This window comes from Prenolepis imparis, unplaced genomic scaffold (assembly GCF_030444845.1).
Source record: "Prenolepis imparis isolate NDT839.2.m4 unplaced genomic scaffold, iyPreImpa1.0 SCAF_10, whole genome shotgun sequence".
NCBI classification, from domain to species: Eukaryota; Metazoa; Arthropoda; class Insecta; order Hymenoptera; family Formicidae; genus Prenolepis; species Prenolepis imparis.
In genome coordinates this window covers 11,115,958-11,143,725 of record NW_028141168.1, presented here as the reverse complement: position 1 = coordinate 11,143,725, position 27,768 = coordinate 11,115,958, and the positions used below count along the sequence as shown (strand labels likewise).

General features: G+C 39.5%; 1 protein-coding gene across 1 annotated transcript in view; it reads left to right on the top strand.

Moving 5' to 3' along the window:
- Mbo (nuclear pore complex protein Nup88) overlaps nt 1-27,768 on the top strand; it is a 69,628-nt gene that overhangs the window by 23,932 nt on the left and 17,928 nt on the right. Inside the window, exon 2 of the mRNA XM_083047672.1 lies at nt 23,746-23,915. Coding sequence (XP_082903798.1) covers nt 23,746-23,915 — 170 coding nt within the window. The remainder of the gene's footprint in view (nt 1-23,745; nt 23,916-27,768) is intronic.

Below are 27,768 nucleotides of genomic sequence, written 5' to 3'. Positions count from 1 at the left end.
ATTCCGTCTCTTTCTTCCGCTGCGTCTCCGCGTGCGTTATCTTTCTCCCGTCCCTTTTATCTTTTACGTTTCGTCGGAGAGCACATTCCATCCCCTGGTATTGCTGGGGTTTCTCGACTTGCACGCGTTTACCTACCTGCTGAAACTCCCGCGGGTCCGGATCGTCAAGATCCGCTTTCATATCGCGAGACTCGGTGCTTTACGCGCCAAGTCGAGATCGGTATTATATAACAAAATATATTTCATATTTACTATAATTATTTATTAAACATGGTTATGAGAAAGACAAAAATAATATTATGCTCGCTTTGGAAATTTTATTTTTATATTACGATATTTTCAGATATCTTCAGAGATTTAATAAAAAGAATAATTATATGCTTAAGAGCAGCTACATATACTAAATTTAATTATTTAATTCGATATTATTTTAATAGTATAATATTATACAATTATACAATAGTAATATGATAATTCTTTAGAAAAGAATTATTTAAATATTAGTATTTATAAATCAAGAAAATCTTGTGTCGTCTAGTATGCAACATATCCCACGTCGTATGATGCCCCGAGTACAGTTAAATCTTACGTTCCCTTTAGGGCAAGCCTAGTTGTTACATATAGAATTCGACCCGGCACGATCGCTCCCTGAAAAGAACGCGCTCGGAATATTGCACCCACTTCGGTCGCAAACAACAAACATCTCTCTTGACTCGATCCCCCGCCTCGAGTGTCGCGGTTCGTCTTCCCCAGGAAGCAATGGCCGTACTAACGAAAGTACCACTGTGCTGACCGCCGTTAGCGAAACGATGCCGCGAACGATTAGTGTCACGCGAGAGAGAAAGAAAAACGGCCTCTGTAGTGCCTTAAATGATATATTTCAAGCTGACAGATAAAGTACTCTTCGATGGAAGTTTTGATGTTTGCACCATGAAAATGCGATAAAAATTTGACTTTAATTAACAAAGTGATTTTATGGCATTATTTTACGAAAAACTTGTTTAGTTTTTTATGATATACATATTACTTTTTCAAAAATATTTTTACGTGCATGTCAAATGTCTTAGCATTTTAAAATTATTTTAATATAATAGAATATTCTGCCTTTTTAAATATATCGTCAGTCTATCTTTTATCTAAAAATTAATTGTTAATCCATTTTTTGTAATGATGATTAATTCTTTAAAATATTTTATTTGGAAAAAATTGAGTAAACTATCCAACACAACCATGCAATATTAAAATGTAATTATTAATTATTCTTAAATATTGGATCGCGATCACTAATGCACTCGATAAAAGTATAAAAGAAAGAAGAGAAAAAATTTATTAATCTTAAAATGGTATGTGTAATTGAAAATCTTAAGAGACATCGACGTGAATCAGAGGCGGCGCACAGTCCTCGAACAAATAATTCGTAAAATGCGAGAGCAGGCGTCGGAAAGGGGAACTCGGCGCGGCACTCGAGCCGAATCGTTCGGGGTTAAGAAGTGCAGCGTTTGAAAGAATCTACCCGCGGTATAGCCGCCTGCCTTCTGGCGAGATTGCAGTTTTCGAGCGTCCGCTTCCGGCCTCCGAGTCTGCCGGAGGAGAACGCCGGTCGTCGTCTCATTGTTGAACGAACGAGGCCCACATATTCGCTTGCGGCAGCGCTGCGATGACGCAATTACCCACCGCGGGAAAATAATTAATAACAATTAATCTCTCGTGTATGGCAGCGGCCGGGCGCCGCCACCGCGCCGTCGTTACCGCCCGCCCAGTAATTATGCCCGGATTATAAAGGTCGAGAGCTACCGCGAGTACTGAAGGGCTGTTCACTCGAACTGTTCACTTGGCATTTACACTTGCGGAACACCCCGCATCGCTCGAGGCCCCTGCCCTGTTTCAACCCTCGCGTGCTGTCTTCTCTCTTTCTCTCTCACACATGCACACACATACACGTATACTTTTTCGTTCTCGTCGCTTAACCCTTGATACAGCCTCCCTCGCACCAACCTCGCTGTTAGCCTACCTTTTACACCGCGGAAACAATGAGGCGAATCACTCTTTCTCTCTCTCTCTCTCTCTCTCTGACCCACCCTCTTATCGTTCACCGTCGAAAAAGACCTTCCGGTTTTCGACTGGCAACTTTTTGAGAATCGATTTCCCCACGCAAGTTTCCTTTCTGCAACCATTTAGATTCTGTACCATCCTTACGAGACTCGTTTGCGTTTTAATATCTGCTCTAATTTCAATATTCTGACTGTGGAAACAGAAATTTTCTTATTTTTTTCTTAGAAAAGACATATTAAATACAATTCTATTAGATAGAATTATGTTTAACGTAGATAATTAAATTGACATAATCGGCAATTAAATAGACGTATCAAATTTTACGCAATGATATAGCGAATCATTTTTCTTTTGCACAGTAAAGAATAATTTCCTAAATGTCATCAAAATGTGATATGTATACAAGAGAATAATTTCCTGAAACTCGACAACAGCAGGGTCGACCTCGGATGTCAAATCCGGAAACAACCAGTACGCGTCGGAACGATAAAGCGACGAAAGTTGGCAAAAATTTTTTAAAGCATCTCTCCACTTGTGAGATTATATATTACAGTAAAAGCATAAATATAAGCACAATTATAATAAGTTGTCGATGACATTTATGAAGATCTCTGTTTAGGACGATTTATCTGAATGACAAATTGTGCTATCCGATTTGTCTTCCGGCAATTAATTTACAATGTTTCCACCAGCTCTTATGCTACTAATTAAAAAAAGTCACCGTTTGATTATGAAATTAATTATCCGCAGTAAATGTTATCGCGCGACATATAACCGCGAGATATCGAGCTGATCGTAAAGAGACCCGACAATTCCGCGGTTACATTAATCCATTGCCAAATATGCGATCTCGCACTCTTGTCTTCACCCTCTTTCCCTCTCTCCATTCTCATAGTTGTCGTAACCTCCTCTCCGTGCAACGCTCTATATACGCGCTGGATCTGGAGGCCCGAGCATTTGCGGCTCGTAATGATTATTATACGCATGTAACTCGCGTCCGCCACCTTTAACCCCGTCGTCGACATCGTCGCCGACGTCGTCGTCGTCGTCGTCGTTGCCGTTGTCGGGTATTACCATTTGGATCCACGGGCGCGCGCGTTAATTTCACGTGACAAAAACACACGACGCGGATTCGCCGATGCTGAAACACCGGTTCCCTCGTTAAATGCTTTGGGCGCATTTAGTAATTTTGGCTCATTGTAATTATGCTCTGCTTACTACTTCCATATTCAACCGCACTCGTGTATGACGAGAGATCTAAAATATGCCGTATCAAACACCGCGTAATACATGTTTTTAAAAATATATCTATGCCATTTTTTTTCTTATCAGCAACTGTACAAAGAGATATCGATCATCTTTAAGAACTCGATCTTATATAAATAATGATGCTCGATTGAAGATAAAATGTACAATTTTAACCATTTTCCATACTATTATTCCATGATTAAATTACACATTTTTATACAGAAAAAAAATCTGGAGTATATTGAATATATTTAGAATATATCGTATATGTGTGAATTTTTTATCAAAAAATGTACAAAAGATAAAATATGAAATGTATAAAACATATGTATAAATTTCACTTATTTCTTTAAAAAAATATTCTATAAGTTTGTACTAAAAGTATACAAGAAAATTGATATAATAGCTGAAAAATATCTTATTTATCATAAATAACTCTTAATTCAACTACTTGCCAACTATATTATATAACTTCTTCGTGCACGTTTTGATATAGACTTACTTCAATCATTGTTCTATATCTTCACGATGAGACCTGTCCTGATAATAAAGGATATCGACAATCCGAGCTGGATACACTGAGAGGGAGTCGGACTGACTTATTTATCTAGATAAATAATAGGAAATAAAAACGGGCCGTACCTCGGAGCAGGATGAGGCGTAGATCCGTGCCTCCGTAATAAATGCTCGGCACTCGATCTAAATTGGGTTACCTACGGATAGTGGTGCCCCATCTCCCCCCTTCCCTCTCCCTTTTACGGAACTCTTCTCGTCGTTTCTTTATTGGACCTTCCGTCGACTATCCCTCTCGCGAAAGCTAGATATCTTTCGCGAGAGATCCAAGTCAGGACAACGGCCATATTGCTGGCTTTCTTTTTTCCAGTCCGTTCGCTCCCTCGGAGCAGAGCGAGACGTCCTAGGGGGTGGATGGATAGATTTTTCTTGGCAGACTTAATCTAATCCTCTGGTATAAAGCGACGATTGAGGAGGTTCGCTTCGGTCTCCCACTCCGTCTTTCGGTCGAAACGAAAGCTTCCGAATGACAGATAACTTCGGCGACTCGAGGTGTGACGAGTTATTTAACTTAAATATAAATTAAATCGAATCTTTGTTTGTAATCTATATATTGCATCTATAGTTGCATTGGCATTAATTTGAATTAACTTTAAATTAATAATCCATAATTTCTTTCCAAATATAGATAGAAAAAACCAACATCAATTAATATTATTTTTGATAAATCGCATTATAAATAAATTCGATTTATATCTCTGTCAATATTAAATTCACTATCCAATCGATTGTATATTATAAATATTTTAAGTTATACATTCTAATATTTCAAATTTTTGTACGGATGGACATATTTAGGTATAATATAATATAAAGAAAGAAATATATTAATGAGAAAAAGTTAATTTAAAATATAATAGAAAGAAAATTATATATACGCGTCTTCTCGAAAATAAAACCATCTTAGAGTATACACAGTCTTCGATCGCAATATCTATTATACGTCCGCCATTTCTCAAGCGAACTGTTCAGTGACGGTTCTGCGAATGATTAATGACATCGAAAAGCATCTTTCGCTTTTATTCCTCTCTTTATTCGTAGAAGCATCCGTACACGTAAAATCAATTTCTATATTTATCTATAATCTCGACTTAATTTATTTTGAAAATAAGAATATTCTTGCCATCACAGAGTAATGAATATTTTTCGATAACAGCACTTTTTTTATCTGCTTTCATAACTCATATCTTATGTCATAAATTATTACATATATATTTAAAATATTATATATCATTCTAGTGTACACGAAACAATTATTCGTGCGCATATCTTTTGACGTGTATCTTTTATTAAAAAGTAAAGATTTATAATTCACTATTCGGTTGAGTAACGTTAATAACTAAAAGTCAACGGTGCGTACATCTTTTGCTCCGCTGTTTGCCGCTATTTTCTCGTCGCGATCGAAGGCTAGCTCGTGGAAAACAGAATCCTCGTCCCGGATCTCCGGTAAGAAACTACATTATAATTCCAGTCGCCTGCCAGCTGCTAACGATCCTCGACTAGCGTCGAGAGAAGAGACCCCTTCTTTCTCCGTCTCTCTTTCGGTGTCGCACTCGTTTCTCGCCACCACGTCCTCATTTCTCCCGACTTCTTAGCCAATACCCCACAATTAGCTTATCCTGTTAAACTCCGACCTCTCTTGCTTCGTTGAATTCGTTAAAATTAACCTTTCTAGCAGGCAGGCACCTGGTTCGACGTAAACCGCAACGGCGTCCCGGTCTAGCCTCGGCTTTAGGTCTCGTCGGGAAAGAGTGCTAATGACGGCAGGACCGATTAAATACACTGAAATAAAGAGGACGATTTCAAAAAGAAGAGTTTTCTACTCGAAAAATTAAATCGTTAAACATTACATTTGTCAGACCTCATTAAGATTATCCACGGTTGAAAACCGCTAGCAAAAATCTTGCAAAAAATGTTTACGAAAATAAAAAATACGCGATTCTAATTATTTTTCGATATATATCAAAATATACCTCATTTTAACTTCTTATTTTTATTTCAAGAAAACAAAGATTCTATAATTTTTCTAATTTTATTTATTTTAAAAAATATATATAACTATTTTATTTATTTTAAAAAACAATTAAGAGAGGGGGGAAACAATGTATGAAAACAAAGATTAGAATATATAATAATTAAAGTCGCCTTATAGCTTAAATATAATGCCGTCAAGTCATAATTCAAAGAAATAGAGAAAAGTGCTCCGATTGGAACGAATCTATAGACGTGCACGTTATTCGCGTATGTGTTAGTTCGCACACGTAAGTGTCGTCGCTTTTCACGGTGATCCGACGGCGATGGCTCACCAAATCCCTACAGAGCCACGTAGGTAGCCTTGGGTTCTCGTATACGAACCCATTATCAAAATGGGCTCGTTTCTTACCCGGACTTGTCTTCATCCTCTTATTGGAATTTCTTTCGTCCCCGTTACGTTACTCCCGTTCGTTCGTTGGTTCGTTCATTTTGCTACCCCTAATGCCACGAATCACTGATAAATTAGATTCATGTGAATCGTGACTTTGTAAATGGCAGGTGATAATGTGGCTGTTTTTATTCGATATCTACAAAATTATAAACTTTTATTTTACTCACAAGAAATAGCCGTGAAAAACAAAATTATTATAGAAAGTTGCGTATATTGAAAACATATATTTCAATATTCTTATAATACAATGATTAATATTAACACTAATATTATTGCAATAATAATACATATACAATCTACAATAATATTAATCATTTGACAAACGAAATATATATTATATTGCAAAAGATTTCAAATTTATGATATCCAGAGTGTGTGTTAATAATTCTTAGACACAATTATTTAATGCAATGTGATCTTATAGTTTACCAAGTAATGGATTATCGGCCATAAGACGCCGGTCAGTCCCCTTTATAAAGCATTCCAACCTTGTTCCAAGAATCCCACAGGAATCCCAGCTGCCCTCCATCGTAGTGGACGAACCCTCTCTCGACCTAGGTCGAGATCGACGGCCTCGAATGTCTCTTCTGTGCGTTATCCTCTCTCGCTTTGCTACCTTCCTATATGTTTGCTACCCAAAGATAATACGATCAAAGCCCCCTGTGTATAAATTTATGCTCGGCACGTTCACGCGAGTGAAATCATCTAGTAACACGAGGCGAAAGTGCCACCATGCTCGTAGAATTATCGCTATCATTACGAAAAACAATCCATCGAATAAGAAAATATCAATTTCTAAGTAACAATAACTGAATTCATATTCACACGTTTTAACGCTCGTTTTTTAAAATAAATGTAATCAGATAAGAAAAATGCAAGTAATATATATTTATTTTGCCGTTTATATTTTATCGTTCACTGATTTAATATAGAAACGCAACATATTTATAAACGTATAAAAATGATAAGACACACATATCATAAAATAAATCAAATGATAACTGAAATTATCAAGCATATACTGCTTGCGTTGTTTAATATAGAACAGTTTGTTTGACAGATATTAATAATTTACATTTTTATTCTTTGCGCTTATATGCTTTCTATAAAAAAATCAGTTTATTAATTATTTCCTAAAACATGTAATTTTAAAATGATCTGTGTCCTGGCAGCGAAAGTACAAAGATATCTCTGATTACAGAGCGTTTGAAGAGATATTGCCACTCGCTGGCCACTACACGACCAATCGAGGGTCGTTTCTACCCCGAACTCCTGAATAGCCTTCGAACCGTAACCCTCATGACCCCAACCCCATCGTTCCGGATGCAACAGGTGATATCCTTTCTCGATATCAGACTCATATGCCGTACTGCAACGTCTCCCCGATAGCTCTCTAGCCAGGCAGATTAATTTGTACATTTTGCATTATTTAATATTTTCTTTGCTAAAAAAATTTAAGAGATGAGCTCATACAGCATATAAGCTTACTTTGCCTGCATTGACTATTATATCTATAGTAGAACAAGACAACCGTAAAATATTCTACTTATTATTAAAAAAGAAAACAGTTAAATCTATATTACGTGATAAATATCTAAGAAAAAAACCAAATGTTGCATAATTTTTTAAAATTATTATAACAGTCATCATACGTGATATTGTTATATAAGTATTATCTATTCTCTGATTCGCGAATATTTTACTCAATTATTATTATTATAACATTCTGACATTATTTAATAATTATCTATTCTAATTCATATAAAATATTACGCGAATCTCTCTTATAAAATCGATACTACAATATAAAATTTAAAATATAACGATTCAAGTGTAACGTCTTGTTGGAACCATCTCTAAGTTGGCATCTCGAAGTAAAAGATCAATGCTTTGGCAGTGATTTATGCCAGCGGAGCCGGGGGTGACGTAGTCGTTTTTCGAAGTCTGTTTCCGATATACCGGAGGTCATTAATATTTTAATAGTCTGTCATTCGTTCAACGACGAAGGAAGAGGAAAACGTAGGGTCGCTTCTAGCGTAATCGAGGTTTCAATAATTACGTCACTCGCAGACGCGCCCTGCTTTTGATTCATAGCACAACAGAACTGCGAAACCGGTGGGGTGATCTCTCTTTGGATAATCGGAATTCAATTAAACTATTAGCATCAGGCTTTCTCTGCCCTCGGAAGGGGAGGGTCGCGGCGGAACCGTGGTCGGTGAGGGATTTAATGCGATGGAAGATCGAACCGCATTGACAAACGTCTGGAGAAAGGAAATACCGTCTCTTGGACGAATATTTCAGTAATCAAATAGCGAATATCTTGATACATCTTGAAATATGATTGTCTGCTACGTCAAAATATGTATATCTTCTCTACCGTGTATATGTTATACATCGTCTTCGAAAGTCCATGACGTATATAAATAATATTTTATGATTTATGATTAGATCGGTTTCCGCTGATCCGGATAATCTCTCAATTCAAGATTCAACACCATATAGAGGCAACGATATTAATATTTCATTGCAAAACAATTTTTCATGTACAACCCTCGTTGTAACATACATTTCAAAGGTTCTTATCGATCTGAGAATTAAGTGCTAGCCTCTCCCGATTCCTCTGATTCGTCAAACGACAGTCGTGAATCCAAGAGTAACTTCCAAGTAGACGCGAAGCCGGGGGAGATCGCTTAAGCTGATACGGGAGAGAAGGATATTTCCCCGCGTGTCTACGTCGATGTTTATACGCGTTTTCGTAGGTTTTTGGGGAGGAGTTTAGGACAACCGAAACATCAATATACGGAGCACGAAATTTCAGCGAAAGACACAGAGAAAGAGAAGGGAGACGAGGAATTGGCGAGGGTGTATCCGCCAAGCACCATACATCATACGTAATGTCCGGATCCGATTCTCATATTATATCCTTATACGTGGATAGATAGATTTATGTCGCATGTGACGAGCGCGAAGAACGAACTTAGGCATTCAGCTCAAGTGTTCATCTCGCTTATGGCAGAGACAAGAACAAAAATCGACAGAGCTTATTCTCTGTGCCTTCGTTTCACTCGAGCGAGCGAGATTCCGCTGTCTTATATTAATCGATTTGACAAGATATCCTTATTGAATCCTTCCAGATATAGCGGAGAATTAGTGCATTCGAATTTTAAATAATGATAAATATTCGATCATAAATATATAATATTAGAAACTATATTTTATAACATACACAATAGAGATTTTAATTATATCCTCAGAAATTGTTTTACTCATTGACGCGATATAATTAAAACAAAATTAAGAAATTAATAGTTCGGTATCTATAATGAATTTAACTTTGATATGATATATATTACAAATGCATTATATAATCATTATTTAATTTTCATTAATTTGAATGTTTTGAATCTTTGACTTTGGTTTCAAAATCAGTTCGCATTAATATACCGAGAAATACATTTAAAGGCAATCTTCCGATTATATAAGTAAGAGTGTCTGGCGATGAAGGCAACTGATTTGAATTTTACGGCGGCACTGAAATCGAGGATCCCGAAGCGTGGAATGTAATTTAAATTATAGTACCTATCTGTACATAATTTATGCCCTTGTTTTCTTGGCAACGCACTATACCATGTCTACTTTGGATAAGAACGCGTTTCGCGGAAAATCGACGGCCGCGTTAGCAAAGGGGAAGGGACGCAATTTAAATTATCCTGAATAATTTTCGCAATATCCGATCTTTATGGCTCGGAAAATGCGACCGTCTTTCCGTAGCCTATATAACGATTTCCGCCGCCGGATAATGGCCTCCTTAATGCTCCTCCAATCTACCATTTGGCGAAATTTTACAAACGACGTTCGAATTTAATAGCTCTTTGCTTTCGATCTATCGCCTCGTCGCCTTTCCCGCAAATAGCTTCAATCTTATTATCGTATATTAATCTTCTTCTAATATGCGTATTTCATTTTTTGCGTATCTCATAAAAAATACCATTACGAGACGAACAAACTCGAATAAAAATGCCATTTCTTTTTTTCATCTCAATTCATTATTTAATAAATAAATAAATATTAATTTATAAATCTCTCTTACGAGAAAGAGGAATCGAATCATCCCAGTCGACGAAAACGCGAAGCATCTTTCTTACATAATGTACGAGATCGCCGGCTCGTACAAAGAACTAATAAAAACGATATCAGGGCAGACGATGAGAACCGATGGGGTGGGAAAAGTTCGCCAGGATTTCTCGGGGAGGGAATGTCGAGTTTGTCGTGGCGCGGTCGAAGGTATATATCTTTGATTAACGACCGCGACACCGACTATATACTATAAATACCATAGAGACTATACGTACCGATCAAACCCTCAGACGCACTCGGCAGCACCCCGCTAACAATAAGAAATATCGCGATGGGTAATTTATTATCGATGGCAAAAACCGTCAGTCGGCGCATCCGACGGGGAGGACGCGGGGTGTCGCCGCCGACTCCGCCAAACGAATGAACAGTTCGACCGGCCGCAGCGAAGTTACGAATGGCTTCTATTTATTACGTATATGACGATCTGGTGCCCGTCGCCGGCTCACTTCCGTTGCTAATCTCGCGTCCCGAGACCAGAGAAAGACGACGTCGCCGATGAGCAATCGCCGCGATTTTCATAATCGACCGCCGTCGTTCCGATACAATTTTTGCGACGTGGCTTTGTGTTTCTTTTTTTTTATGTCGAGAAATCGATCGAGAAAGATATTGAAGGGGAACCATGCGAGCTAAGCTTCTCTGTTGAATAATTTAAGCCCAATGATTTATAGTATACTTTCGCTTCTTTCTCTTTTTTGAATTTATTACTTCTCATTATTTAAAAAAAATCATACAACTATAGACATCGCGTTTGTTTACGAGGTCTGTTTAATAAATTAAAAATGCATCGAAGCAGCTGTTGAATGTGGATAGATATAAGCGCGCGAAGAAATCGCATAAGCAAATTGTGAATATGATAATGCGCTTTCGCAATCCGACACTGTATTTCAACGACGTTTCTCCGACTGCTCGGTCATTTGTTTCCCGAAGCTCTACTCCATTTCACGACAACCTGACGAATGGGAATATTCCCTATCTCTTATGATTGCTTGAAATGAGCGATTTTCACGCCAAAGCAAAATACTAAAGCAATCTACTGTTGCGAAAAATACCGGAGCTTTATTTATGAAATTTCGCTCGACATTTTTCTTCGCATTTTTAATATTCAAATATATCGACAATATTTTTAATATTCACCGAGAACATCTTTACAACTATGCTTTAAAATTTTGTTTAAGTATGCTTTAAAACTTTATTAAAGATGTTGGATAAAGATTTTTTCGTATCTGTTTTGTAGATTTAAATATGTATAAAATTCGTTGAATTTAATCGCTTAATAAAAATTATCTACATTTTGAACGTATATTTTGTTAAAGAAAAATTCAAATCGAATCAAAAAGATAAAGAAGATAATAGTATCATTATTAAAGAAAGAAAGGTACGAGGAATCTGGTACATTCTGCACATCGCGATTTTTCCAGAAAAGGCGCTCTTCGTGGGAGCGATGCGCTTAGTCGCGTATGGTCCGGAATTTCACAGAGACAGACTGGAAGGCTAGGGGAAAACCCTTACGCCTGCACACATAAGGGCATATCGCCGAGAATTTATATTTTAAATCGACTCGCATTAGGAGCGCGCGTTTAGCCGCGGTAAGGCCGCATTCCCTCGCCCAACCGAGAGAATGCACGTGCTACATGGGCTTCTACATGTCGTATCAAACGCGCGTAATAACGTGACAAATGGCCACTTTACGTGGCGACTACCACGAGGACATTCTTGCCTACGGGCATTATGTTTAACGTTTGACGTCGGTCTCTTTAAGCCGCCGTCTCTCCTCCCTTCGTCTTCCATTGTCATGCCCGAGCCTCTTTTAAGATTGAAGGGACGCAAAGAGCGCGACAACTTGTTATTTAGTCATCCCCCAGACATCTGCGAAAACAACAAACAAAACCGTTAATGCGAGAAGCTCTACTAAATCTCGAGATTATATACAGAATGCCACTACATTTATTTGCAGACGGAGATTTTTAACAGATTCAATGTTTCAATTTTTACTACTTAATATCTATAATCATTTGCTCGATAGCATTTTTATCTTAAATTTCAATCACCGCATCGCGTTCGTAAATCAAGATAGCAGATCTTAAGATCTTAAGAACGACCAAGCAAACTTTTGATTTACATATAATATATCACGCTTTTAAAATAAATCTCGGTCGGATACGCTCGGAAAGTACTTCGGAAAGTTACCTGTTACACGCGGGCTGGAAATTAAATCAGGATGCCCGTGTTCAGGATGCGCACGTGTCCGCTCGTAAATGCACGCGTACGGAACTCACGAGATATTTTACAATTACTGCGAAATCCATTAAGGCGAACCGAAATAGCGGCGAAGCCGTAGGAGTCGCGTGTACATATATGCGTAAGAGCGCGCAGACAGAAATTCACGAAACGACGAGAAGTTCTTACGGAGTTATACGGTCTTCTCGTCGTCCTCGCGGTAAGCTAAGTCACGTCGTGGACTAGTTAGGAGAACACGCCCCGCGGAACTTGCGGATATTTATGTTCACTTGTTCGTTTATCTTGCTATTTGTTCGAACATCATTTTGGACGCTAATCTCACAGGGTCCCCATTAACGATATGCGGAATCGTTGCTTTTAGGATTTTTTTAATAACATTTGCAATAAATTGTTAAGACATAAACATGAAAACTGGAAAAATTCGTTGAAATTCCGAACAAAATTATCTTTTTGAAAAATTGAAAGAACTCATTGAAATTCCGAACGAGATTATCTTCGGAAGTAGAATAAGTCGATATATAGTCAGCCATTGAAAGAAGTGCTATCGTAATATAATTATGAAAGATACATGCAACTTATTAAATGCAACTCGAGATGATATTCGATTAGCAATAACATGTTTAATGATATTGCAAAAAAACAATTAAAAATATTTATATATTTTACTATTTATTTGAATCTGCATCAAAAGAGTATACTTTAATATTTTCTCTTTTGTTGAAATTTTCTTGACTTCTCGATTTATCTGTTGGCGGAAATCAAGAGGCTCTCGTATTGTACACCAAAATGAAATCCAGCTTGATAATAACATCCAGCCATAATACAGGGAACACCTCCTAAGCAAAATACTTAGGAGAGGGCCTAAAATATGATATTCGCGCTGTGGTTTTAACTCCTGGTTACATTTTCAGCTAAGAGATTGCTAGATTCAAGCAAGCTATATTTGCCTGCGCACAGATATATCTACACATGTATATTACATGGAAACGGGGCTAAAATCTTCCATTCGGAATCACACATAATCCCGATTTAAAAATTAAAAAATGTGAGATATTCGTAAGATATGGCAATTTTTTTAGATTTATCGATGAAAACTTTATTCCTAAAACATTTTTATCAAGTTAAACAAGTTTTTAAAATAATATATGATGATGTGTTGTATAATTAAAAATATATTAATAACGCAGTCGAGACCCTTATGCGAAACGTCGGCATCGCATCGAGTTTCTTCTCACGAAAAAGATATTTCTCTCCCGGTTGATAGAAACACAGTCGCGGCCAGGATATTACATATCACAACAATATGTACGCGGACTGGGGCGTAAAAACACGGTGTTTTCGACAAAGCCGGGAAGCAGCAGGAATTGCGGGTCCAGAGTCCGACGATGGCTCGGGAGGAGTCGCGCGAATAAAAGGGAAATGTATGGAAGGAAAGATCTAATTTGTTCCTGTCGGGTCCACTTTTGGATGCGTAGGTGGTGGTTCCTGAGGGGCCGGGGAGGGGAGGGGGAAAGGGGGTGAAGAGGGTGGAACGGAATTAATATTCATAAGCGTCCACAGAGAGAGGTCTCGAGGGCGGGGTCAACTTACATGTATCTTTCGCTACTGACCCGAGCCACCGGCGCGATAACGGTCGGGAATTAAAATACTGCCCGCAGGTTTTAACCCTTCTTCGTCGTTCGGGGGTACGCGCGCGCGGACGTGTCCCTCCGACCCTTGACGGTGGTGGAGAGATGCGCGTAGTGTTTCCACTCGGGGAAATCCTTAAAACTTGGGATGTAACGTCCGCGGCAATCTTTTGCGGAATCTACTTGCTATTGTCCGGTGAAATGTAAATCTGGATTAAAGAGCGCCGTGTGTTAGGAGGAGGAGAAGGAGAAGAGACAGGTCCCCGACCGCGGAGAGGAGATCTCGCATATTCGGTCGGAGAATTCGTAACGCGAATGCATTTTCTTCGGACGCGCATACGTGCCCAAAATGCGTCACGAGCGGCAACTAATCTACCCTATCTGAATGATAATTTTGATATTATTAGATTCAAACTCTACACAATATTAATGTGTTCTGGAAAATTAATTTTCAAGATTGTGGATAATACACTATTATCTTTTGGATAAATATGTCGGCTTACTTGATCGTTTCACTTCTTATAAAAATAATTTATTTGTAGAGAATATTAATAGAAATATTAATAAAATATTAATCTACATTTTTATGTAATTAATATCAAAATTTGTTTAAAAAACTATGTATTCTAATAATAATATTCGAGACAAAGATACGTCAACAATTTTATCGATCATTTCAGAAATGATCTTCGTAGTGTATCGCGCGTAGATTTCATATTGATAGAGACACGTTAAAAAGACCAAATGTTTATATTCGCTGAGTTTTCTCGTCGGATATCATTAATCGAGGTGACTCATTGAGCGCGGAGTGACACAGCAGCGCTAAGGACGTCTCGAAGACGATAGGGCTGACTGACTGGATGAGGCAGCGTTTCCTGCGATACACAATTAGTCCTCGAGTATTAATCCTGCTCGCTGGCCGTTACATCCCGACAGGATATTATGCCGCTGAAGGCGGCGAACAATGCGGATTATACGGGGAAAATGCTTCGATAGCGTTTCTAATACAGAAATCCACGTGGGCGGTGATGGTAGTGGTTGGTTCACTGCCACCAATGCCGGGAGGAATATGCCGTCCTCGTAAACGTTAGCCCACGGACCGACTTAACTTGGCTGGCAATAATAAAATGATATAGGAGGCGAAATATGCATTTAAATTATCGCCCCGCGATAATAATTTGCATACCGCCGCGCGGCACCTCTCCGCCACTTCGATGGGCCCCCGGTTCGCTTAGTTTAGCCCCGTTTAATTTAAATAATACTTCTCGGCGCGGGGGGGAGGCCGAGGCCGAGGCAAGATATACATAAAATCGCCATAACATTATAAATTATAACTGATACGGCTTATATATATCGCGAGAGCGAGAGCTCTGGGCCTCCTCTCTTTCCTACCCTATCTTTTTCCCTTTCCTTTTCTCTTTCCCTCTTTTTTGCCCTCTATCGTTTCTTCCGTCGCCGTTGTTTTATCGCACAGAGATGCGCATTCGAATGATTACGGACACCTAAAGGACTCCTCGTCTGATTAAGGTGCGTCAAATGAGCCCCCTCAATTGCCGAACCATTAATTTCAAATTTCTCGCGAGAGCGGAAAGGGATCGAAATTTAACCCTCGAGAGAAGAGATGATTCTTTCACGAGGAATAGTTGCAAAGCAATTTTTTTTAAGCGATGAAGTCTATTTTAATGTAAATAAGTTTTTAGTAGATTTGCAGTGCATTTCGACAACTTGTGAACATGACAATTTGAGTCACTTCTTCAACGCGAAAATTCATAATAATAAAATATTCATGTCCATCATTCCGATTGGTCTAATAACGAGTGGGAAAATTAATAATCCATCATTGGATCAAAGAAATTCGAATTCTATGATAATCAAATGGCGCGGCCGGTCATCGCGATGGGCAATATGAATTTCTCCCCTCTGTTTCTTCCACGCTCACAATTGCGTCTGACAATTCTATTCGCACGAGCTAAACATGCCACTCTATTTCTCTCTCTCTGTGCCTCAAGAATTAAATTATTATTTTATGATGATTGAAAAAAAAGAACACGGCTGTTTTAGCCTCGAGACATTTAGTTTTCGCGTTGTGAGTTCTGATCGAAAATTGAAATCTTTTATGCGACTTAAGCTTTAGATGGCTCAGTTTATTTCGAGTAAGATTTAATAGAATCTTTACTTTTTTTAACATAATAAATTCAAGATATACCTGATATTAATAAGAAAAGAACGATTTCGCGTTTGATAAAAAATCCGCGACATTTTACATACACATATACACTCGGACATGTTCCTCTCTCGCACCCGTTGATTGCGCTTCACGAGTACCGCGATGCTTATACCCATCGTCGTGCCAGCGAGGCCACGCAATTCTGCAAAGTATGCAGATCTAAGAATTTAAATGGCCGCCCTATATCGCCCGCATAAAATGACGGACACAATCGCGCTCATAAACCACTATATTAAAATTCTATATTGTCCCGTCACCTCCCTCCTTCTTCCCCTTTCCCGCACATCGCCCTGTCCGCTTCGTGTTGGCCACGTGTTCACTTTTGCCACCCTCGCACCGAGGGTCCAGGCTGTAATCTTCCGCGCCCACCTACTGATCCTTACATTGTACGGAGTTTGCGGAGTATTCACCGGACGTGAAACGTTCGCGTTTATGTACGTGATGCGGTCATGCATGTGAGCATTGGCGCCTCGCGGTCGAAGTATAAAATAAGCGAGCACGTCGACTTCCGGAAATGATGAGCCGGAAAAGCGACGGATATCGCGTCGCGTGGTAAGATATAAAAAAATTGCAGTGTGGACTGCTGCGGTAAGGTTCTTTTAATTATTCGAGATGATTAAGCGGACTTATACTCGTAAAAAGAGAGAGAGAAAGAAAGAATATAAATAATGAATTCATTAGATTAATGAAAGATTTTAATCCTTTGTTTATAAGCCATCTGACTAATATTATATCTCTATTTATACATATATATCTTGATATATTGCACACATTATTCTGCATCAACGGTTTACTTGCGAATCGATTACATGTTATACACATCTAATCAAGAAGATATCAAAGTAAATTATAATAAAATATATTTACACACGAGAGATGTTATTTATACATATATGTATATAAACGAGGATATGCGTATTCGAAAATTTCCAAATCAATATTAAAATACAAAATTATGTTGAGATAAATATATGTATTGGGACGACAATGTGTGACATATGTCAAATATATTATTAAATAAAAAAAATCGATATTACACATTTTAATAAAGGCGCGGCATAATACGCGGCTGTTGTACTGACTTTGTTGCCTTCGCGATTGTTCACCGGGCATTCGCGTTTATGTGCACGTCGTGATCATGCATGCAGACATTGGCGCCTCGGTTCTCGGACGCTCGGCTGGAGGACATACGCGTAAAGTATGCATATCTCCACTTCAGAAAATACGGGTATATCAACCGCAGAGGCGCCGGTAGATGACTGGACAACGCGCAGCGATGTCGAAAGGAATTTTACTTCACCGGTGGTGCACGATGATGGAGTTTGCGGCTCTTTCACCGCATAGGAATTACATTCGACCTATGTACAGGAACAATTCATACGGGCAAAACACTCTATAAATACAGAAGGGAAATTTTAGTACCTCTTCTCTTCTCGTTCTCTTTCTCTCTCTCTCTCTTTCTCCTCGTTAATATCTTGAAAAGCAATCTCTCCGCGAACGTTGCCCCGCTTTCTAGATCGCACGAATTATTCGCTTGCGTGAGATATAACATACGTATAACTTCAATATATTGTAATAACCGAGTCGAAAAGAATTAAAAGGGAGTGACAGGACGGAAGCGACATTGAGACGGCCGACGAATGCAAAAGATAACATTTCGAAAGGGTGATCACGAAACCGTACAAATAATCGCGTCGTAATCGCGGGAGGAAAGGACGTGCCCAAGTGATATCGGCGAATTCTTTCGCGAGAGTGTTAGAAACAGCGCTTATTGGAGGGTGGAAAGGAAGGAGGCAAACAGAAACGAGTGACTGTAATGGCAATTACGTTCGCGCGTATCGCTGATTCACGCGTGTCTCACGTATGTGTGTCTGTCTGTGTGTGTGTGTACGCAACGGTGAGAGCGTACGCAATAAGTTAATCGCGTTAGCGGCTCGCTTGATTAAACGAGCGATCAGCCTGATGGCTGTCCGCCGTGGGCGCGGTCGGGCATTAATACAAAACTCGATTGTCATTCGTCGCCTGCGATCCCGCACCCCCTGATTACGTCGATTCATTAACCGTGGCGGTTACCCTGCCGGCCGCGTAGCGGAGCGTTATTCCGGCCCCGAAAATCAACTGACCTTTATCAACGTCCTGTCGAGAGGACCAAAATTGTCCGCACGCGATAGACAACGGTAAATGATCGCAATCGATAAATCGACAGAAAAAAAAGATGCATTTAAACAATTCGATTAAATTTTAATTTAATTTGTTATATATATTATATATATGCATATATATATATATATATATATGCATATATATATATATATATATATATGCGTATACATAATATACGAAATGTACAATAGAATACACACATACATTATGCAACACATAAAATCATAAACAGAATTGATAGATCGTCTTAGACGGAATTAACGATTCGTATTGAACTTGATGTTACTACAATTTTTCTAAAAAAGGAATACAATTTATTATTTTTATATTACTTTAAATACGATAAAATAGAATTATTATATCGTAAAAATTTCTATAAAAACCGGAATATCAATGCATGTATCTTTTCTGCATTAATTTTCCAAAACGCGAATTATAAGACTCGATTAATAATTATGGATTGATCCCGTATTTGTTGAGACCGACACGACAACGAAAGGCAACGAGATGAGACGGATTTCGACGTCGACGAATGACGCCCTCGCGCATTTAAAAGTTTTCTTCTCGTTAAGACGTATTCCCCGGAGTCGTCGTCGGCAGAATCTAACGAGAGAGTGCCATGTTCCGCACTGTTATTTCGCCCTCTCTCTTCTTCTCTCTCTCTTTTTCTTCCGCTGCTAGAAACACATTTATTAACGGCAGCTCGGCTCATCCCGCCACTAAGTACCGGTAAGAGAGTACCCTCCCTGTTGCTCTTCTTCTTACCGAGAGCCTTCATTCACTTTGGGTCGGCTGTCTGTCGTTTCGTTCGGGGGTGAAAAAAAAAGACGTCACATTGTCGACGCCTTATTAATTCGAAGACGAGGGTGGAGAGGTGAAGGCTGCAAGCTTCAGCGAGGATGCTCGAGGTGTGTCGTAGGATGGGGAGTCCTTTGAAGAAATTAAAAGAACAGAGGGTATAATGTGAACACATCCATTTCCCCCCAACGACTGTCGCGCGTCTCTTCGCCCTTTTTCCTCGCTCTCCCCTTTTCTTTCTCTTTTTCTTTCTGTACTGTTTCGTTCTCTCTTTCTCTCCCTCCCTATCCCTCCTTCTGCGAGAGCAGGATCCATTAATATTGCGCGAACTCTCGCTAAGCACCAGTCAGATAGACATCTCAAGTCTTGTCACGGTTTCTTAAAATCCGACTTATATTCCGAGCTATCTTGACCCATTCTCTCTAAATGTTTTCTCTCGCCCTTTTTCTTTTTCTTTTTTTTTATTTTAAATGCGCCGGAAAATTGTAGACTAAGACGAGAAATCATTTACTAATTGAAGCAATAGTACTTCTGCCCGATTAATATATATAATTTCATTTATTGGTTATTCTTTAATAAATTCACGTTTAGAATAATTTAATATATATATATATAGCATTGTCACATAAATTGATAAAAATGTAACTTATTGTCATCGTTATTGCCATTGTGTGTGAAATGTATCTCGCTATCATATTTTAACAGAATATATAAAATATATGCACTCAGTTTCCAACTTTAGAGACATATATCTTTCGGACGTTGCCGTTCGAATGGCGTGCACCCCTCCCGTACATTTGTATCAATTCACATTCGGTAATATTCGCGCGTTTCTGCGTACCCGAAAAGAGAAGTACGGCCATTCCCGCGTGAAGAGCGGTCGTCATAATGTAAGGCATCTGCGTAAGGATGGCAAACGAGAACGTTAGCCGAATAATGCAAAGCAAACCCTAGCTGAGATATAGTCCGGCATTTGTTCATATTAAGGCGCTGTCATGGCTCGCAATGTTCGCGGGTCACCCCTCGGTTCTCCTTCCCCTCCTTTGTATCCGCGACATTTCGGCCGCGTGCCTCTGCGCGTATGTATGTTTTGAAATTATATAGCGCGAGAACGCCCGACGTCGTTAGTCAACTCGTGCCGCATCTCTCGCTGTTAACTATGTGTATCTTGAGCACCCGTTACATTGCCATTTGTCAGGTCCGCTTCGTCGTACGCGCGCAATTTCGCGCGTTAAATCGCGCAGCCAGCGCGATATTTCGGCCGGCTATGACAACTCGCGTCCGGGATTTGTCTTGAACCGATGTTTGCCGAGCAAACAACAAATAAACGCTGCAATGTGAAAGGAATACATTGCCAAAGATCGCGTTGCGTCTCTCCACATCAGTCAAAATATAATTCGCGCCACGTTTACGAGCAGCAACTTAAGTAGACATTTAATTCCGTATTTTTAACAATGAGATTGAACAATGATTGACAAATAATATTTGAGAAAGTAGTAAAGAACGTTTACGTGAAAATCGATGATCGTCGTTCTGGAATTATCCTTGGACATTTCAATTCGAGAAGCGAAGTTCAGACTCGTCATTTCGCAGACAGACTTTGATCATAAGTGACACGCGCGACTTTACGGTAAACCTAAGTTCTAAACTAATAAGGCAACATGCGGATGGCACGATCGGGGGGAGGGCGAAGATAGAAACGGCGATGGAAGCAGAAGGGTCCAAGTTTCATGGAGCTGCGAACCAGGTCACCGATTACGACGTTGATCGTCTACGAGAGACAACCAAATTGGATAAGTTGAAGGAGCGAAATCTTCTTCCTTGCCTATGTGACCCCTATTAAACTTCCAAAGATTTAATTTAGATTTTTCATTTCCATGTATTTTAAAACAATAGTGCCATATCGAATGCTAACATTGAATATCTTTTTAAAAATTTTTTTATTATATTCTTAGATATATATTTAAATTTTGAACATAATAATAATCATCCGTATAAACTATATCAAATTTTAAATTTTATAATATTTATCCTTTATCTTGGATTCATACGTTTACTATATTTTTATAAATATTTACGTTGCTCCACTTTATCCAGTCTTTTCTCGTCCGTTTACAAAACATTGAAAGCGAAAAAAGAGAAAAAGAAAAAGTAGAGAATTATCGCTGATAGAGCACCACATTCGTTTCCCAGTTCGAGTTTTCGCGTCGAAAGAGAACGAAGAGCGCGCACTATAAGTGGTTGGCGTCGGATGTAAATTTGCATTGAACGAAATGAGGCGCTATGGGGCATTCCAGTCCAAAGTTAATAGCTTCCCAACGATTAACTGTATCCCTCCACCCCACCTACCACCCATGCCCTATACCCTCTTCACTCTCTCTCTCTCTCTCTCTCTCTTTGTGTCTCTTCTCCGTTTATCCGCCATCCTCTCGCAACCCTCGTCCTCTTTCTCTCTCGTCCTCCACACATGTCCTTCTTGCTCCTCTCGTAGCACGCGCCATGTCCTAGCTACCTATATCGTCCCTCCTAATAATGTATGTCCCAAAGGTCGCGAAATAACTGACTTCGTCGGTCGACGAATATCGCGAACGATCGTCGGCCGATCGAGTCGCTTAATTAATCGTAAATTAATCATGAAAAAAAATTACAAAATAAACACGATTGATAGTAATATGTTCGTCTTTTATCGCGACGATTGTGATTTTTGCCTGCCTAACGAGTCATCGATGGCACATGGGGGTCGGTGAAGTCAACGCCACTGCGGCAGCCAATAGTTTCCAGACGCGTAAAGGCGCCACGGGGGTTATAGGGCATAATTTAGTGGACAGTTTGATATACAAACAATCTTTAATGAAATTCTTGGTGTTCATTAATAACGCATTACAGCCTCGCGCGCCGGTGTGTCGGCATCGGTACCCGGGAATCTCGCGCTGTCTCTCTCACTCTCTCTCTCTCTCTCTTTCCCTGCCGCTCTTTACCACCCCCTTTTATACCCTTCCATTTTCCTGCTCATACTGCCGCCGCTTCCGTGCCACGCGTACCATCGTCCGACACCCTTTATCGCCTGGCTTTCAACCAACCCTCGCTCTCTCCGCCAGCAGAGTAACCCGGATGAATCAACGTGCGAATATGTTACACATTGTCACTCGATTTTTTTTATCGATTGTACGAGCACAAATCGACATAATTCTTTTGCTTATTTATAACATATTGTATTTATATTATATTATGAGTCAACTTATTTCATAAATTTTGAAGAGTTTATTTTTGTATTAAAAACATATTCTCTCTACAGAGAATATTAAAATATATTCTTACTTTTATTCTGAAAAGCCATGTCAGACTTTACGCGAACTTGTTTCACTTCCCACTCTGTCTGCACGTTTTTCGCAATACCACGTTGAACGAGAGACGCAACGATACTCGATATATCGAGACGAAAAGAAGTCTCCCCCATCAGAGAAACCCGGGGAATAACCATCCTCTGGGTAGGAAAAAAAAGTAATTGCCCCTTGATACACACCGATACCCCACCTGCGGGGATGCCGCCTCGTAATGATGTTCGCGTTTCGAACTAAGTTCGAAATTAAATATCGGGGCAAGGAGAACGACGGGGATGGCGGGAGAGAACGTCGAAGAGGAATCGGGAGGTTGCGAAGGGATGAGTAGACGACGTTGTGCACCTGCCTTTTTCCCGGGGCGGCACGATAAAAATCAAACTGGAAAACAAACGAGAAGCGGGATCGTATTATAAAGTTTTTTAATCGATAGACGATGCGCGCTCGGAGGAAGCGGAAAGGAGAGACGAGAGAGGCATGAAAAAACGGGGAGATTTCTCGCGGGTAGAGATAGATGGATAGATGGGGGATGAGAAAAAAAAGAGAGAGAGGGTCTAAAAGAGAAAATGGCGCGATCGGGCGAGGAATCCTGCGGCGTGCTTACTGGCTCGTGTAATAATGAATTTATACCTCGCGGCGCGGAAACGTTTTCGGGATCGGCGACGTACCACTTTTCTTTCTCGCCTCGCTTGCCTTCTTAACATTTTAATTAATGGAAAGGTCCTAGGAGATCCGATGAGATCTTCATTCAGGAGTCTTTATTTTGTGGATGCAATGATTCAATTTTCTCTTATCAATTTATGTATTTATTATGAAAACTCATAATATTATTATAACAATGAAATAATATATTTGATGATTAATTATTATTATTATCAGAATAAATACTAATTTCATTTTTTTTGTTTATTGTTACAGTCGCTACAACCTACGGATCCACCAATTTTTGAAGTCACAAATGTACTGATAAATGAGACAGGAACGCAGCTGGCATTATGGGGCAACTTGGGCATCGCTCTCATAGAGCTACCGAAACGATGGGGCAAGGACGCCGTTTACGAGGGCGGCAAAGAAGTGATTCTCTGCACGTAAGTAGACATTTACTTTCAAAATCTTTGTTATTTCTATGAAAATTTTGCTTATCCGTGATAACATTTTAAATATTATACAAGCAGTAAAAGCCCCGACTTACTCAAAAGTTTGAGTATTTATCTTAAATCCGTAATAAAATAAAATTTTAATTAAGATGATTGCATTGCAATAACAAATGTATGAATTATATTATATTAATGTTTATATTTATTGTTTTAACCACATCTATTTTCGAGTCTTATAAAATTAATATTATAAAGCGCACGATAACACGTTAAATAATTATTTATTCACGATTTCCCTGAATATCTATGGGAATGTGTAACAAAATAATTAAATTAGCAATACCGGCATGCACTCAATGTCAATCGATATCCTTGTCTCGACCTCCGCGATCCTTAAAGAAACGCGCGTACCGAGAAAATCGTAAAAAAACGGAGATAAGATTAGCGGCGGATAATAAATCGCGCTATCTGCTTTTCCCCGCGCCGTCGCTCTGTCTCCCGTAGGCATCCTAATATCCTGTAATTAAGAGGGTGTTACGGTGACGCCCGGGAAACCCCTTCGGTCTCCCTCTTATGGAATTAAGGTGGCTTTACTCGGTTAGTTTTCAAAAGTTCCGGGGGACCAGGAAGCACCGCTGAATACTAACCGCCTCATCAACGACACATGCCACCCGAGACTACTGTCTCGCGTAACATTACCCGGCGGTGTGTGCCGCTCTCCCGGCCCCCGGTCGTAATCTTTCGGACGATTAGAATGTCGCACAATTACGAGCGCCGGAGATTACTCTGGTCGTACTACTCGTCCGCGCATCGCTTAATCGGTCGATCGTCGATCAATCCCTCTCTTCCATAAATGTAGCGTCCTCGCATCTTTTGTGCTGTCATATTGACAATTCCTCCAGTAACAGTAGCATAATCACACATTTGTATGTTCCGATTTTTCATTGAAAGAAAATTTTAGAAAATAACAATGACATAAACTGAGATTTTTAACAGTAAAATGAGCTTTTTAAATCTTTTAAAAGAACATTGCGCGATATATAAAACTATTTTAAAAAATTAGAATTTCGACGATAAAAAAGAATATCACGCGAAGCTATACAGAAAACTCATCACTAAATTAAGCGGTAATTAATAGCAAAATACGATGACCCTTAATCCGCCGAGCGGTATAAACGCGAAAGGGGTAACCGCTCGTTTTAAGTCGTCCTCCGCATTATAATTTCATAATAAACTGAATTCAGAATAAATGCAGGTACTTTCCTACCGACTTCCTGCTAATTCGTAATTCCGAACTTTTTCCGGAAGCGAACGAACCGCTTGTTCCTCGAGAGGGGGAGAGGGAAAGAGATGCAGAGAGGGCAAAGAGAAAAGAGAGGGCGAGAAAAAGAGGAAAGCAAGGCAAGAGAGAGGAACAAGCGACCGCTGCTAAACAAACTGGCCAAATTAAGAGCGGCAGTTTGCGCTAAAGTTTTTTCGTCGTTTCACTTAGGCGATTTCAACCGGTCTCCGGGTTCGAGCGAATTTATTAAGAACACACATAGAGCGCACATTATGCGCGCACACCGCGCGAAAGATCGCAGTTTCTAAGTGAGTCGCGGATATTAGAACGAATCTCGGGGATTTAATGTCTCTCTCTCTGCCGCCTCCCAGCCGGCTTAAATAAGGCTAAATGAAGTTTATGCGTTATTGCCGGCAGAACTTCCGGTGGCGTAGCCTCCTCTCGCCGAGGTCCCGAGCGCGTTATCATTCCACAATTTCAAAGCTATATAAACACGCGATACACGATCAGACCGATCCAGGAGAATGTCTCTTATATCAGATAAAGATATTATTAGAGGCAGCAAGAAAAACTTTGCTCATTCTAATTTTGAAAATTACTCGCTCGTTGAATTATAGTACAAGACTCATTTCTTGTGTGACATTGTAATTATTTGCATTTTGTATTAGCGATACATTTAGTCGATTTTAATCGTGATAAGAATGAAAGATCGTTATAATTAGATGTGAGATAAATATCGATATCGTGCCGCGAAGAGACGGATATTTGTTCATTCATCTCCGAGTCATAGTTACATTCAAGTCGTTCTCGTTCGTCAGAGCGACGGAATAATAATTGAAGAAATTAAAGATGCAAAAGAGGGGGAAACTTTCGATTGGACGCTCTCGTCGACGCTTCTCGTCGCGCGTCCTGAAACCGAATAACAGGTGCCGCAGCTTGCGACCACGTCGGATGCGGGGAGGACGGGCCTCGGATTAAGCAAATGGCGGCAATAATAGTGATTATTCGGATTATGATATCAGAGCGCGAAGTGGGTTCGCTTGGACTTACCGGCAAACCACTAACTGCCGCGCCGCCAAATCCTGACTTCAAGACACCGGATTAAAACTATTACCACTTCGCGGCACCCCTTCGGTCTTATTCCGCTTCATTTCAAGCTCCCCACGGATCCTCCACGATTCTCTCACCTTCGCGAAAAACTCGTCCGCCCTTCTCGGATGTTTTAAATGTCCCCGAGGATCAAGAATCTCTGGCAGTTCCGTTTGCACAAAATCATCCAGAAGAAAAATGTACGGAATGTTGACGTTAATGCAGTTTTTATCTTCTCGAATTAATGATGAATTTCTTGATTTGTGATTTATTTGTCGCGTACTCTTTAACGTAAATCTTTATATTATCTTTATATTAAAAATTCAATTCTTAATGTCGTAATGTAAAAAGATCAAAAATTCATGATTTATTGTAACACGATTAGCTATATACTATCGTTTTGAGTTAATATTTTATTTTTTGAAATATTATGTTTTGGGACATCATGTATATACATATATTCAGATTTTGTAATATTACAATATTTTGTCTGATCACTGAACTTTTTTTAACTTTGTCGACATTAAGTCCGGTCTGATATAGCAAGTAGTATTACTTTAAATTTAAGTCTGACCAATTACGTCTTTATTCACTGACATTAAATGATTGTATGACAATGATAAAAAGTTTTATCCTTATATAATTTAAATTACGTTTCTAACATACAAAAGTAAATTTTTTTAACTCCGTATCTTTTCAAATTTACACACAATGGGGATGAATAATAGAAAATCTTGAGATTTATACAATGCGAGATGGACGCACTTGTTAAAGTATTAGTAAATAACACGTAGTAAATAAGAATAATTTAGCCGCAGTAACAGTTCACTCTCCTTCCAAAGGCAATAGGACCCCTTCCACGGATAATCGCTATAGGAAGTACAATTCCTACCGCGTAATGCGGCCACGGGGTAGGTGGATCGTGCTACAACCATCGCGAGTCCCGGTATTAATTCGACAACGAATTGCGAAAGCGGCACCATTCCGCGCGGCGGCCGGAAGATCGTCGCCTCTTGGTTGGCCCACGCGGCTAATTATTGTTTTAAGGATTACCGTTATGTGTTTATTATGCGGAGGCCCTCGCCCCGCAGCCACCCCCTTACCACCTGCCTTAATATTCGGTAGATTTCAGCTTCTCGAAACGGCGGAGAGAAATCTACGCCGTTTCTTCACACTCCGACTCGCCCTCCCTTCCCCTCTACCAAAAGTCAGCCTACGTTTATGAATAATTCTCACCTCTTATAACCAACCCCCTCATCCCCCCGCCAACCTTTACCCAATCCACTCGCCAGCACCGCGAGCGTCTCTCCGAACCGTCCTACGGAATATTCGCCTCGTAAACCCCTAATGCTTGCTCTTCATCTACGAACTCCAGAACCAGATTCCCAGCTCCGCGAAACAAGCGAGTCATCGTAAACGTAGCTAGAAACAGAAAATAGATATTTGACACACGTATGTAATTATGTATAAATA